The sequence below is a fragment of the Arachis hypogaea genome, chromosome 10 (assembly GCF_003086295.3).
Source record: "Arachis hypogaea cultivar Tifrunner chromosome 10, arahy.Tifrunner.gnm2.J5K5, whole genome shotgun sequence".
In the NCBI taxonomy this organism is placed as follows: Eukaryota; Viridiplantae; Streptophyta; class Magnoliopsida; order Fabales; family Fabaceae; genus Arachis; species Arachis hypogaea.
In genome coordinates, this window is record NC_092045.1 from 6,440,343 (window position 1) to 6,453,685 (window position 13,343).

The 13,343-nt window shown below is 32.8% G+C and overlaps 1 protein-coding gene across 1 annotated transcript; it reads left to right on the forward strand.

The window, feature by feature from the left end:
• Positions 1-1,791: 1,791 nt before the first annotated feature.
• On the forward strand, positions 1,792-4,817 carry LOC112714971 (probable receptor-like protein kinase At1g11050). The gene is made up of 2 exons (XM_025766677.3): positions 1,792-4,003; positions 4,511-4,817. Exons 1-2 carry the CDS (start codon positions 2,070-2,072, stop codon positions 4,527-4,529), a joined length of 1,953 nt encoding a protein of 650 aa, XP_025622462.1. The 5' UTR covers positions 1,792-2,069; the 3' UTR covers positions 4,530-4,817.
• The last annotated feature ends 8,526 nt before the right edge of the window (positions 4,818-13,343 follow it).

Sequence of the window (13,343 nt, forward strand, 5' to 3'; positions counted from 1 at the left end):
CGGCCCGAAGGTCCGGCCCGGTCCTAAACACTTTAGGGACTAATTTGGTGTGATTTCATCGGGTTTAGGGTCGGGTACGGGTCTAAAAAATAGACCCGGCCATTATTTCGGGTCGGGATCGGGCCATACCTCGGGTCACCCGAAGTCGGCCCGGTGGCCCGGTCATCATACACAATTAATATTTTGTGTTATTAGTGATGGATCATGACTATTCTTATATGGAATTTAAGTATTGTAAACCTTAATATTTTGTGTTATTAGTCATTATAAGACTATAAGTTAATGTTTTATGTTTAGAATGCATAAGACTTTAGACTAATACATAATATTGTGTTATTTGTATTGATTTAAATATTTGGTATTATTAGACAATATTAGTATTGATTGTGGTTATGCTTTAATTTTGAAGAAGGGTTGGTTCTTGTTATATTTTTCTAAGTGAATTTTATCATATTAACTACTGGTTGGAGTCTTGAAAATTTGGATATTTTTACATACTAGCTTACAAAAAAGGTATCAATGTAATGTAATGTTAACGGCCTGATTTTTACCCAGTTTTCACCTGATATAATTGTGGCTCGAAAATATATTGATTTCATTAGATCTAGAGTCGGATTCAAGTCTAATAAATAGACCCAAAATATATTTTGGACCAAATTTGGATCACATCAAACCCGAATTCATCGGGTCCATGTGCACCCCTAGCGTAATTAAAGTAAAGTTTATCTCACGTAGACTGAATTAAACCACGTGGAAATAAAATATCTGAAATGGTGTTGTCTTGTAGCAGTGATTAGAGGTGTAATCTGTGTTTTGTTAATATTACGATCCACATCGGTGTCACTGTGAAGAGTACAAAAAGTCAGAGACAGAAAGCTTTAACTTTTCTTGCGTTTGCAAGTGGCAAGCCGCCCATCAAAAGCGCGTACACACCACTCGCATTACCACTAGCCAAATTTAATGCCAACTCCAAACTTGTTGCCATTACATTCCGTCACATCGCTTACAAACTCTCCCGGATTTTTAATCACTCAGTTTCTTTTTTTTATTATTTTTTTTAAATTATTATTTGATTTTAACAAGTATGTGTTCAGTCAATAAATTATAATTTAAATAATATATTTTTTATTTAAAAATTTTAAATTTAAATTTTATTCTTAATTTTAAAAATTAATATGTATTCTAAAAATACATAATAAATTTGTTATTAATAAAAAATTTTAAATATTTTTTAACAAAGACAAAACAAATATATTAAAAATTTAAATTTTTTAGAGTTTGATATTTTTTATTTTCTGAATTTTATAAAAAAATAAAAATAATAAAGATGTATTTATTTTGCATTTTTATTTTCAGTACTTTTCATTTTTTAAATTTTGTAGAGAAAAAAATAAAAACAGAATATAAAAACAGCAAACAAAATTTTATTATTTTTATCTTTTTTTATAAAATTAAAAATATAAAAAATACTAAAAATAAAAACAAAAAATAAAAACGTAAATTAAACGCAGAGAATTTTATGTTTTCACTTTATATTTTCACATATTTTCTCTCATAAAATTAAAAAAAAATAAAAATAAAAATAAAAATAAAAATACAAATCAGATATACCCTTATATATATATAGTCAACATTCTCAAAAAATTATTTGTCTTATTACTTTATAATAATGTGAATGGTACGAATATTTGTATTAAGTAATAATTATTAAGCACTTAATATTGAGTTGATCTAGAAGAATTTGTGTTGTTGAAAGTCGCGTGTTGTGTACTCTCTCTGTCTCTTAGTGAAACTTGCAAGTTCAGTTTAAGCGACACCACACAGCTGCTCAAAACACAAACCCACACCTAACCACCCTCCCTGTCAGCAGCCAGAAGAAAATCATACGAATTAGAAAAAAAAATTAAAAAAAAAAAAGATGCGTCCTTTGACCTTAAGAAGATGCATCTCCCTCTCTCACATTTTCTGATCATCATCATTTTCATGGTTACTACTATTATTAGCAACCTAATTCCTTCTAGATTCTCCATTTTTATTCTTTAATCACCAGATCCATATACACAAAAAGGATGAAGACTATGATGATGGTGATGATTATGGTGTCTATAACCATGGCAGCACCTTCACCTTCACCTTCTCCTTCTTCTCCTTCAACATGCCCCATCGACTTTAGCTATGTTAAGAGAGTTCCATGGAACCCTTCAGCATGTGAGAATTTCCACTCTTTATCATCGAACTTGAGCAACTGTTGCACCTCGCTCTTATCTCTAATCGGAATAGGGTTCGCGCAGTACCTTAAAGCAACTACAAATTTCAACCTCCCAAACCTTGAAACCTCAACCTCATGCGTCCATGATTTCCAGTCTCAGCTCAATTCCTTATCTCTCCAAAACAACCTCGTTGACTTGTGCTTTGACCCTCACCAGTTCGTCATGTCCCGAAACGTCTGCGCAGGAATTGAAACCCTAAAAGATTGGGACAAGAAGCTTGGTCAAATCACGCCTCTTGATACTAGTTGCAAACAAGACCTCACTGATCTTTCGCTATGTGATGTGTGTCTTACTGCGGGGTTTCAGGTGCAGCATAAACTTGTCTCCATTGATGGTAATGCTTCTCACTCTGAAAATTGTTTCAAGTTTACTATTCTATATGCTGCTGCGTTTGTGAATCAGTATGGACCTGAAAGCAATGGTGCCATGAGTTGCATCTTTGGTATGTCACTTTACACACAGGGTGGTGGTTCTGGTGGGAAAAGTCACCAGGGTTTGGTTTTTGGGTTAACTGGTGCTGGTGTTGCTTTGTTAGTTATGTCTTGTTTGTTAGGGGTTTATGTTTGGTATGATAGGAAGGTTAGGAGGAAGAAGCTTAATGATGATGAATTTGACTTTGATCCTGAGGAACAAGGGTCTAGGCGTAGGTTGAGGCCGAATACAGGGTCTATTTGGTTCAAGATTGATGAGCTTGAGAAGGCTACTGATAATTTCTCAACCAAGAATTTCATTGGCAGGGGTGGATTTGGGCTTGTTTTCAAGGGGGTTTTGTCCGATGGTTCCGTCGTGGCAGTTAAGAGGATCTTGGAATCTGATTTTCAAGGGGATGTGGAGTTTTGTAATGAGGTGGAGATTATTAGCAACCTGAAGCACCGGAATCTGGTGCCTCTTCGAGGCTGTTGTGTAGTGGATGATGATGATGAAAAATTTAATGACAGGGGAAGCCAGAGGTTTTTGGTTTATGATTACATGCCGAATGGAAACCTTGAAGACCATCTGTTTCTGGTGAGTGAGCAGCAAAAGTTGAAGAAATCGCTGACTTGGCCTCAAAGGAAGAGCATAATCTTGGATGTGGCAAAGGGGCTGGCTTATCTTCACTATGGAGTCAAGCCTGCAATTTTTCATAGGGATATAAAAGCAACCAACATATTACTTGATGAAGACATGAGAGCCAGAGTTGCGGATTTCGGGCTTGCTAAACAAAGCAGGGAAGGCCAATCTCATCTCACTACAAGAGTAGCTGGAACTCATGGATATCTAGCTCCGGAATATGCTCTTTACGGTCAGCTTACAGAGAAAAGTGATGTGTATAGTTTTGGGGTTGTTGTTTTGGAGATAATGTGTGGGAGGAGAGCCCTTGACTTGTCTTCAGCAGGATCGCTAAAGGCATTCTTGATCACGGATTGGGCTTGGTCGTTGGTGAAATCAGGGAACATAGAAGAGGCATTGGATGCTTCTTTGTTGAAGGATGACAGCTTTGGAAGTTCAAATCCAAAGAGCATAATGGAAAGGTTTTTACTTGTGGGAATTCTATGCTCACATGTGATGGTTGCTCTGAGGCCAACAATTTCTGATGCATTGAAGATGCTGGAAGGTGATATTGAGGTTCCTCAAATCCCGGATCGGCCAATGCCGCTCGGACACCCTGCTACGTTTTACGGCGATGGCTGCAGCACTTTCAGCATATCTCCGGCCTTAAGCGGCCCCAAGTTGCAAACTGGAGACATGCTCAGGTAATTGTAATCAAGACTCAAGAGTGTACCTTAATTATTCCAAGCATGACTAGAAAAGGTGAAAGGTGGAGGAAAATGTTTTCCATTCTTTCCATGGCTTCATTTGAGGTTCATAAACTGATGAGAATAGTCTTTCTTTACTGAAGAAAATTATAATGCCATGCCAAACATGAAAAAACATAGAAGCTGGCAAGGCACCATTAGATTTTGGTATCTCTTTAGATCACTTAAATAGTTGGGAATAGGTGTTGTATTATAGCTTTTCAATGGAAAATTCTGTTGTAACTTAGAAGATTTCCAATTTTCAATTTGGTTTTCATCTAAATTTTCCTGTAAAGCAAAAACAAATAAAGGCATATATATATGTATATAAATAAAATTGTTGATTTGACTGTAATGTTTGTGCTAGTTGAAGTAATATTGGTTGTTTTGTTCTTGATTCCTATTCCTAATGTTATATGATAGATTGGATTCCCATAAATATCTTTAGTAACCCTTTAACTACAGGTCCATTGGTAAGAGCTGAGCTCTTCAAAGGGATCTGCAAGCTGAGGATCTAGCTTCTTATATTATATTTTTCATACATAGACCATCAATGGAACACAAATCAAATGCTCCTTTTTTTTTTCCCCTTTGAATTTGGGCGTTTATAATTTTGCTCTTTACCTGTTATTTAAAGAGTTTTGGAATATTGTTTGTTTAGAATTTAGACAGCTTCACAGGTTTGTAAACGGTATAAACACATGTACATACATGCTTTTGATTTTTTCCTGCTCATGAAGGTATTAGATTTGAGGTACCCCCTTCTTTATTATATTCTCTGACCTTTTTATTTGGGTATAACCATAAGCATTTTTTAGGGGAAAAAAGGATAAAAATAAAACCACAATTTTTTACTAAATATAGGCCAACCAACATTTTCCTTTCGGTTTCATACAGATGTACGTGTATGCAGGGTTCAAACCAATATTTCTGGTTAACAAAAAAGCTGAAATAATATTATATGACAATATTTTTAGTTATTTTTTTATCTGTATGAGCCGACTTGAGTAATCCAATGATACAAGAGTTTAGAACCTGTTGAAAAAGGAGTTCATTTTACATAGTGAGCCATGCTCCTCCTTATTATTTTATTATTATTTTGGCATATTAAGGAAAATTAAATTTGGATTTATTTCTTTTTCTTCTTAGTTATTAGGTCAACGAATTTAGAATTTCATACATAAATTATTTAAACTTCTAATAATTAAGCTACTATTAATAGCTTGTTTCCTTACTTGGCAAGTGGTAACACTCCCATTGAAGTTTTCTTTGTTGTGAAATAAATAATTAAAAAAGATATAAATATAAAATAAAGAAGTATAATTAAATAATAATATTTATTATAATTATTATCTTAATATAATAGAGATGATTAATATAGTTACTAATATTATAAAGAGTGAAAGAGAAAAATATTCAGAATAGTTATAACATAAAAAAAGAGAAAAAATTATTTTATTGTTTGTTGTTTTTGTGTATGTTATTAACCGAGGCTTAGCCTCCTATTTGAACATATAGTAGGCTTTGATTTTTTAATTTTTATTAAAGCCTTTTGTTATTAAGAAACTGAGCCGCCCAAATATTAATGGGTATCTAACTCATCCCCTATCATAACACTCTCTTTGGATGATCATTTATGATTATGTCTTGTTAAAATCTTACTAAAAAAAAATTAATGGGAAAAAAGACTTTAGTGAAAGAAAAATAGTACAATATCTTTTATGATGGGGACTGTCTCATTAAAAACCTTGTAAAAAAATCCATGGGAAAAAAAACCTGACTAAGGAAAAAAGAATACAGTCTCTCCCTCTTGCCGACATTATTTAATATCTCGAAATCGACACATCTCAATTTGATGTATCAATCTTTCCAAAGAGGATTTTGGGAGTGATTTTGTAAATAAATCTACCAGATTATCGCTTGAGCGGATCTGTTTGACATCAATTGTCCCTTAATTTTGAAGATCATGAGTAAAGAAGAATTTGGGAGAAATATGCTTTGTTCTATCGTTTGATGTATCCACCCTTAAGTTGAGCAATGCATGTTGTATTATCTTTAATCAGGACAGTTGGAGCTATCTTATGATCAATCAGTCCACATGATGATAGAATATATTGAATCAAACTCTTGAGTCAAAAACACTCACGACTTGCTTCATGTATCGCTAGTATTTCAACATGATTAGAGGAGATTGCTGCTATCGTCTGTTTTGTGGACCTCCATGATATAGCTGTACTACCATATGTGAATAAAGATATCATATTTGAGATCTCCCTTTATGTGGTTCAGACAAGTATCCAGCATCAGCATAACCAACTAATTGTGACTTGGATCCATATGGATAAAATAATCTCATATCTACCGTTCCATGAAGATATCAAAAGATTTGTTTGATTCCATTCCAATGTCTTCTGGTTGGAGAGGAACTATATCTTGTTAGTAAATTTACCGCAAATGATATGTCAGATCGTGTATTATTAGCAAAATACATTAGCGCTTTAATGACACTAAGATATGGTACTTCAGAACCAATAATATCTTCATTTTTTTAGGATGAAATTGATCATTTTCCACATCCAAAGACTTTATGATCATTGAGGTACTTAATGGATGTGACTTATCCATATAGAATTTCTTCAAGATCTTTTCTGTATATGTTGTTTGATGAATAAAAATCCTATTTTTTTGTATGATCGATCTGCAGACCGAGACAAAATTTAGTCTTTCCAAAATCTTTCATCTCAAACTCTTTTTTTAGAGTTTTTATAATTGTTGGAATCTCTTCAAGAGTTCCAATAATATTTAAATCAACGTACACAGCAATTATAATAAATCCATATGCAAATTTTTTTTTGAAAACACAAAGGCAGATATCATTATTCTTAAATTCGTTTTTTTACCAGATACTTAGTAAGATGATTATACCACATTTGTCCAGATTGCTTTAAACCATATAAAGATCTTTGCAATTTGACTGAGTATAACCCCTGCGAATATTCATTGGGTGGTTTAGATATCTTTAGTCCTTTAGGGACTTTCATATAGATATCACGATCTAATGAGCTGTATAAGTAGGCTGTTACCACATCCATTAAATGCATATGAAGTTTATAATATGCGCATAAACTGACCAAAGAACACAATGCTATTACATCCACTACAGGGGAATATGTTTCTTCATAATCTATATCGGGCCTTTGTGAAAAATCTTGTGCTACAAGTCGAGCTTTGTAGCGTACAACTTCATTTTTCTCATTTCGTTTTCTCACAAATACCCATCTGTATCCAACAGGTTTTATATCTTTTGGTGTACGGACTACAGGTCCAAAGACTTCACGTTTTGCAAGTGAGTCTAATTCAGCCTTCATGGCTTCTTCCCATTCTGGTCAATCATTCATTTGTCGATATTTTTCGACTGTTATTGGCTTAAGATCCTTACTTTCATGCATAATATTTAATGCTACATTATATGCAAATATTTCATTGATAGTTATCATATTTCGGTCCCATTTCTCTCATGTAAAGATATAATTTATCGAGATCTCGTCATTTTCACAATTTTCAGGTACCTAAACGTCTTCTGTCGTTAAAACTATATTAGAATTTTGGACAACTGCAGGTGTCTTTACCATGTCTTTTTCAACAGGAATAGTATTTACCGCTTTTCTTTTTCGAGAATTTTTGTCTTTAGAATCGACAGCCTGCCATGCTTGTAGCGTGTATTTGTTTCAGTGACTATTTGTTCAACTGGGACATCAATTCGAATTGGGGCATTTTCTGCTGGTATATAAGATTTGGTTATCCTCTTTGTATAGAAAAATGTATCAGGCAATTGATTTGCTATTCTTTGCAAATGTATAATCTTTTGAACTTCTAGTTTACATTGCCCTGATTGAGGATCCAAATGCATCAAGGATGATGCATTCCAATTAAGTTCATTTTCAGGAAGCTTATTCTCTGCCCCCTAATGTTAAAAATTTTGATTTATCAAAATGACAATTCACAAATCGGGTTTTAAATACATTCCCAATTTGTATCTCAAGATACTTTCCTATAGAGGGAGAATCATATCCAACATATATCCCCAATTTTCTTTGGGGTCCCATTCTAGTGCGAGAAAGTAGTGCAATGGGAACATATATCGCACACTTGAATATTTTTAAATGGGAAACATTTGGCTGCTGGCCAAAAGCTAATTGCATAGGAAAGAATTGATGGTAACTTGTTAGCCTCATATGAATAAGTGCTGCAGCATGTAAAATAACATGCCCCCAAGCCGAGGTTGGTAGATTCTTCTCATAAGTAAGGGTCTAGCAATTAATAGGAGGCGTTTAATAAGTGATTCTACTAATCCATTTTGTGTGTGAACATGAGCTACTGGATGTTCAACACTTATTCCGTTAGCCATACAATAAGCATAAAAGGCTTGGGAAGTAAATTCACCAGCATTACCAAGACGAATTATTTTGATTGGATTTTCTAGAAACTGTGCTTTTAATCAAATAATTTGAACAAGTAATCTTGCAAATGCCAGGTTATGAGAAGACAATAAGCACACATGTGACCATCTCGAAGATGCATCTATTATGACCATAAAATACCTAAAGGATCCACATGGTGGATGAATAGGTCAACATATATCGTCTTGAATCCTTTCTAGGAATTTAGGGGATTCAAATCCAATCTTTACTAGTGATGACCTTAGAATTAACTTTTCCTGAGAACATGCAGCACAACAAATTCCACTAGACTTAAGAATCTTCTCGTTCTTTAGTGAATGTCCATTGGAGTTTTCAATAATTCTTTGCATCATAGTTGTTACCGGATGACCCAATCGATCATGCCAAGTTATGAATTTATTTGGGCTAGTAAACTTCTGGTTTACAATGACATGTAATTGAATTGCACTAATTTTGGTATAATATAATCCAGATGAAAGTGAGGGTAACTTTTTTATGTAACATTTTTATTTAAATCATGAGTTGTGATACATAAGTACTCATGACTTTCCTCATTCATTGTTTCAATATGATATCCATTTCGCCAAATATTTTTGAAACTCAATAAATTTTTTAGAGACTTAGTAGATAATAGTGCATTATTTATTATAAATTTTGTTCCTTCGGAAAATAAAATTATAGCTCTTTCGGAGCCTTCTATTACACTGCCTAAGCCAATAATAGTATTAACATATTCTTCTTTTGGCACAAGAGGGGTAAAGTATATATTACTTTTGGGTTTATTTACAATGTTGGTCTCTATAACTTTACCAAATTTTTAATTAGGTCCCTATACTTTTTTTCCTTTCGATTGGGTCCCTATACTGCTTTAATTTTGTAATTAAGTCCTTCTTAGTGTAAAAAGTATTAGAATTAACTGAATATTTGTTCGCAAATTGAAGGTATTTATAATTAAAAACTTAATTAAATCTATGACCGCATGTATTTTGGTAAAAATATTATGTTAATTTTAACATTTTTATCATGAAAAGGATGTAATTACAAAATTAAAAGCAGTGTAAAGAACTAATTGAAAGAAAAAAGTATAGGGACCTAATTAAAAATTTGATGAAATTCTTGGGACCAACAGAGTAATTAAACCTTACTTTTGAGAATGGTGTGCGAACTTGTACTATCCGCAAGGCAAACATCTTCATTATATGTCCTTATCATTCTCTTTAAAGACAAATAATAATAAAATGAGTAGAAATATTTGCACAATAAAATTATTTTCTTGTTTGAAAATATTTTTCTAAGAAGTATAGTATATACTAAAAATTTTATTATTATTATCTTGACACTTTCAGTAATTTTGAAATTCATAAATATTTTATCATACTTGAAATTTAGATGCATAGAAAATAAAACTTAATAATAATTTTATTATTTATTTATATGAATACTTAACAAACTCATATATTAAACTATTCTATTATTGATCAAATGGCCAATATTTCCTTCAAGATCCTCAAAAAAAATCAGATACATCATAATGAGTAGTTGCATTTTCAGCATCATTTGAAACAAAATTTGTTTCCTTTCCGTTATCATCATTTTTAAAGATACTTGATAAAGATCGACTAGGTGCCTTGGGGTACAACAAGTACGCGACCAATGATCCTTTCCACCACAACGGAAATATTTATCCTCTATTGATTTATTTTACCCAGTGTTTCTTTCTTTATCCTACTTCTGGTGAGATCATTTCTTGTGAACATAATTCTTCTTTCTTTTATAATTTTTCTGGTTACTAAAACCTTGCCATTTATCTCTTCTCGGGATATGATTTGCCACATTTGCTTCAGAAAATGGGGCGACGCTAGCTGGACATGCTTCATAATTGCTTAAAAAGTAATTCATTGTTGCGTTCAGCAATAAGAAGGCAAGAAATTAATTCAGAATATTTTTTAAATTCTTTTTCTCGATATTGCTGCTGCAGGAGCACATTCGAGGCATGGAAGGTCGAGAATATTTTCTCTAACATGTCATTATCAGTTATCTTTTTCCCACATAATTTCTTTCGTGAGGTGATTCGAAACATTGCTGAATTATATTCATTTATTGATTTAAAATCCTGTAGACGCAAGTGCGTCCATTCTTATTGGGCTTGGGGAAGTATCACCGTCTTTTGATGATTATACCTTTCTTCAAGGTCTTTCCACAGATCTGCAGGATCTTTTAATGTAAGATATTCATTTTTCAATCCTTCGTCAAGATGACGATGAAGGAAGATTATAGCTTTGGCTTTATCCTTTTGGGATATATTATTTTCAGCCTTAATGGTATCTCCAAGATCCATTGAGTCAAGATGGATTCCAGCATCTAGTATCCATGATAAATAGTTGTTTCTAGATATATTAAAAGCATTAAATTCAAGATAAAAGAGTTTCGACATAATGAAAATTTGTTACCTGAGTCTTCCTAAATTTTTATCAGAGTCTTGTGTTGATAACGTGTTGCGAAATAAATAATTAAAGAAGATATAAATATGAAATAAAGAAGTATAATTAGATAACAATATTCACCACAATTACTATCTCAATATAATAGAGATAATTAATATATTTATTAATATTATAAAGAGTGAGAGAGAAGAATATTTAGAATAGTTGTAACATAAAGAAAGAGGGAGAATTGTTTTATTGCTTGTCATTTGTGTGTGTGTTATTATCAGAGGCTTAACCTCCTATAGTAGCAAAACGGGTCGAAGCCATTGGCCCGACCCGCTGTAATAGCACAGACCACCCGATAGCATGATATTGTCTGCTTTGGCACATAAGCCCTCACGGTTTTGCCTTTGACGATAGGGATGATAGCCAAAACCCCCCACACTCACTCGTCAAAATGCATCATGCTAGGGAGAGGTATCCACACCCTTATAAGGCATGTTTCGTTCCCTTCTCCAACTAATGTGGGACCTTATAATCCACCCCCTAAGGGAGCCCAGCGCCCTTGTTGGCACATCGATCCAGGCTCCGACTCTGATACCATCTGTAATAGCCTAGACCACCCGCTAGCACGATATTGTCCGCTTTGGCACACAAGACCTTACAATTTTGCCTTTGACGATAGGGATGATAGCTGAAACCCCCCACACTCATTCGTCAAAACGCGTCATGCTAGGGAGAGATATTCACACCCTTATAAGGCATGCTTCGTTCCCCTCCCCAACCGATGTGGGACCTTACACCCGCCGAACCCGCTTAAAAAAACCGGGTCGGGCTAGATTTTAGAACTCGCCAAACTAAAAAAATCCACCAAATCCGCATTGTGGGTTTTGGGGGGCGGCCCGCCAGTCCAAGGATTTTTATTTTTATTTTTTTAATTAAATAAAAGAGTGATTAGTACTACAAAATTAATAATTATATAATTTTTAAACACTTTTTTTCATTTTTTATTTTTATTCTTCTTTTAGTTATTAACTTTATTTATTTTATTTTATAATTTCGTATATATGTTTAAATTATGTGACTTATTTTTTTAAATAAAGATGGTTCTATTGATAAATATTATTTTAAATAATTTTATTAAAATTAAACATTAAAAAAAGTAAAAAATTTATATTATAGTTTAACCATTTTTTATTTGTATTTAATTTTTTAATTATTATTTTTTGATTAATTTTAATGAATTTTATTTTTTTTTAAAAAAAATCAAGCAGGCTAGCTCGCCGGCCCGTCAATTCGTCATAAAGCAGAACGAACTAACATTTTAAATCCACTTTAGTTGGTGGGGCAGACTGACCCGCCCCGTCTATGGTACGGGCCAAGGCGGATCGACCCGCTTCACCACCCTTATTTATACACATATTATGCTTTGATTTTTCAAACTTCATTAAAACTTTTTGTTATCGAAAAACTGAACCGGCCAAGTATTAATGCGTATCCAACTAATCTCTTATCACATTATTCTTTTTATGGTAAATTATATGGTAAAGATGTAAATTTAAAGATGTAAATTTACAGATTTTTCTTTTAATAAAATAAAAGAAAGATTAATAAAAATAAAATCCACATTTTAAATAATAATAAAATAATAAAAAATAACTATAAAAAGAATTATACTTTTTTTATACTACTTCAATCTGTACAGTAAAACCAAAAAACAGAAAATTAGAAACAATCGCACTAATTCCGGGGGAGGTTTTTCCGAGAATAAAAAAGTAAAACCTTTTTCTAATTCTTCACTCTTTCTTGTTAGGCAATTTGTACATCTATTTATTTATTTTCTTTTTGGACTGGAAGTATTTTTTTTTAGGTCTCTCGTTCTCTAGGTTTGCCCGGCTCCATGATGGGCCTCATATTTACTCCTTGAGCTGAATCCAGCAGGTATAGTGTTTAAAAATATTTTTTTGAGTTGGGTCAACAACTATTTTAATTTTTGAGTTACTGTAGACCAGTTGGGTAAAAAAAAACAAAGGAGTAGAGACCATTGTTCTATGTGGGTCCCACTTCACAGTGACCAAACCAATCAGGGCGCAGCGGGACGTGGCAAGTTACTCTTCATTTTATTAAAATAAGAAATTGCAATTTTATTTCTTTTAAATTGCAATTTTTATTTCTTTTTCTTTTTATCATTTTTTAAAAAATCATCGTCATCAAGTAGCTTTTTCAAGCATTACAGACTTACAGTAGAGATCGTAGTACATACGGGAAAAAATTAACTTGGAATAACAAGAGAAGTAAATTCCTAATAAATTTCACGTGTAACTTTTCAAGAACAAAATATTAAGAAAATTAATTTTTTTAGATTTATAAATCTTTAAAAAATCATAATAATAGCCACAATTTAATTTTTTT

Bases quoted from the DNA above. Each gene is read 5' to 3' on its own strand.
- LOC112714971 (XM_025766677.3), top strand. From the start codon at position 2,070: ATGAAGACTATGATGATGGTGATGATTATGGTGTCTATAACCATGGCA.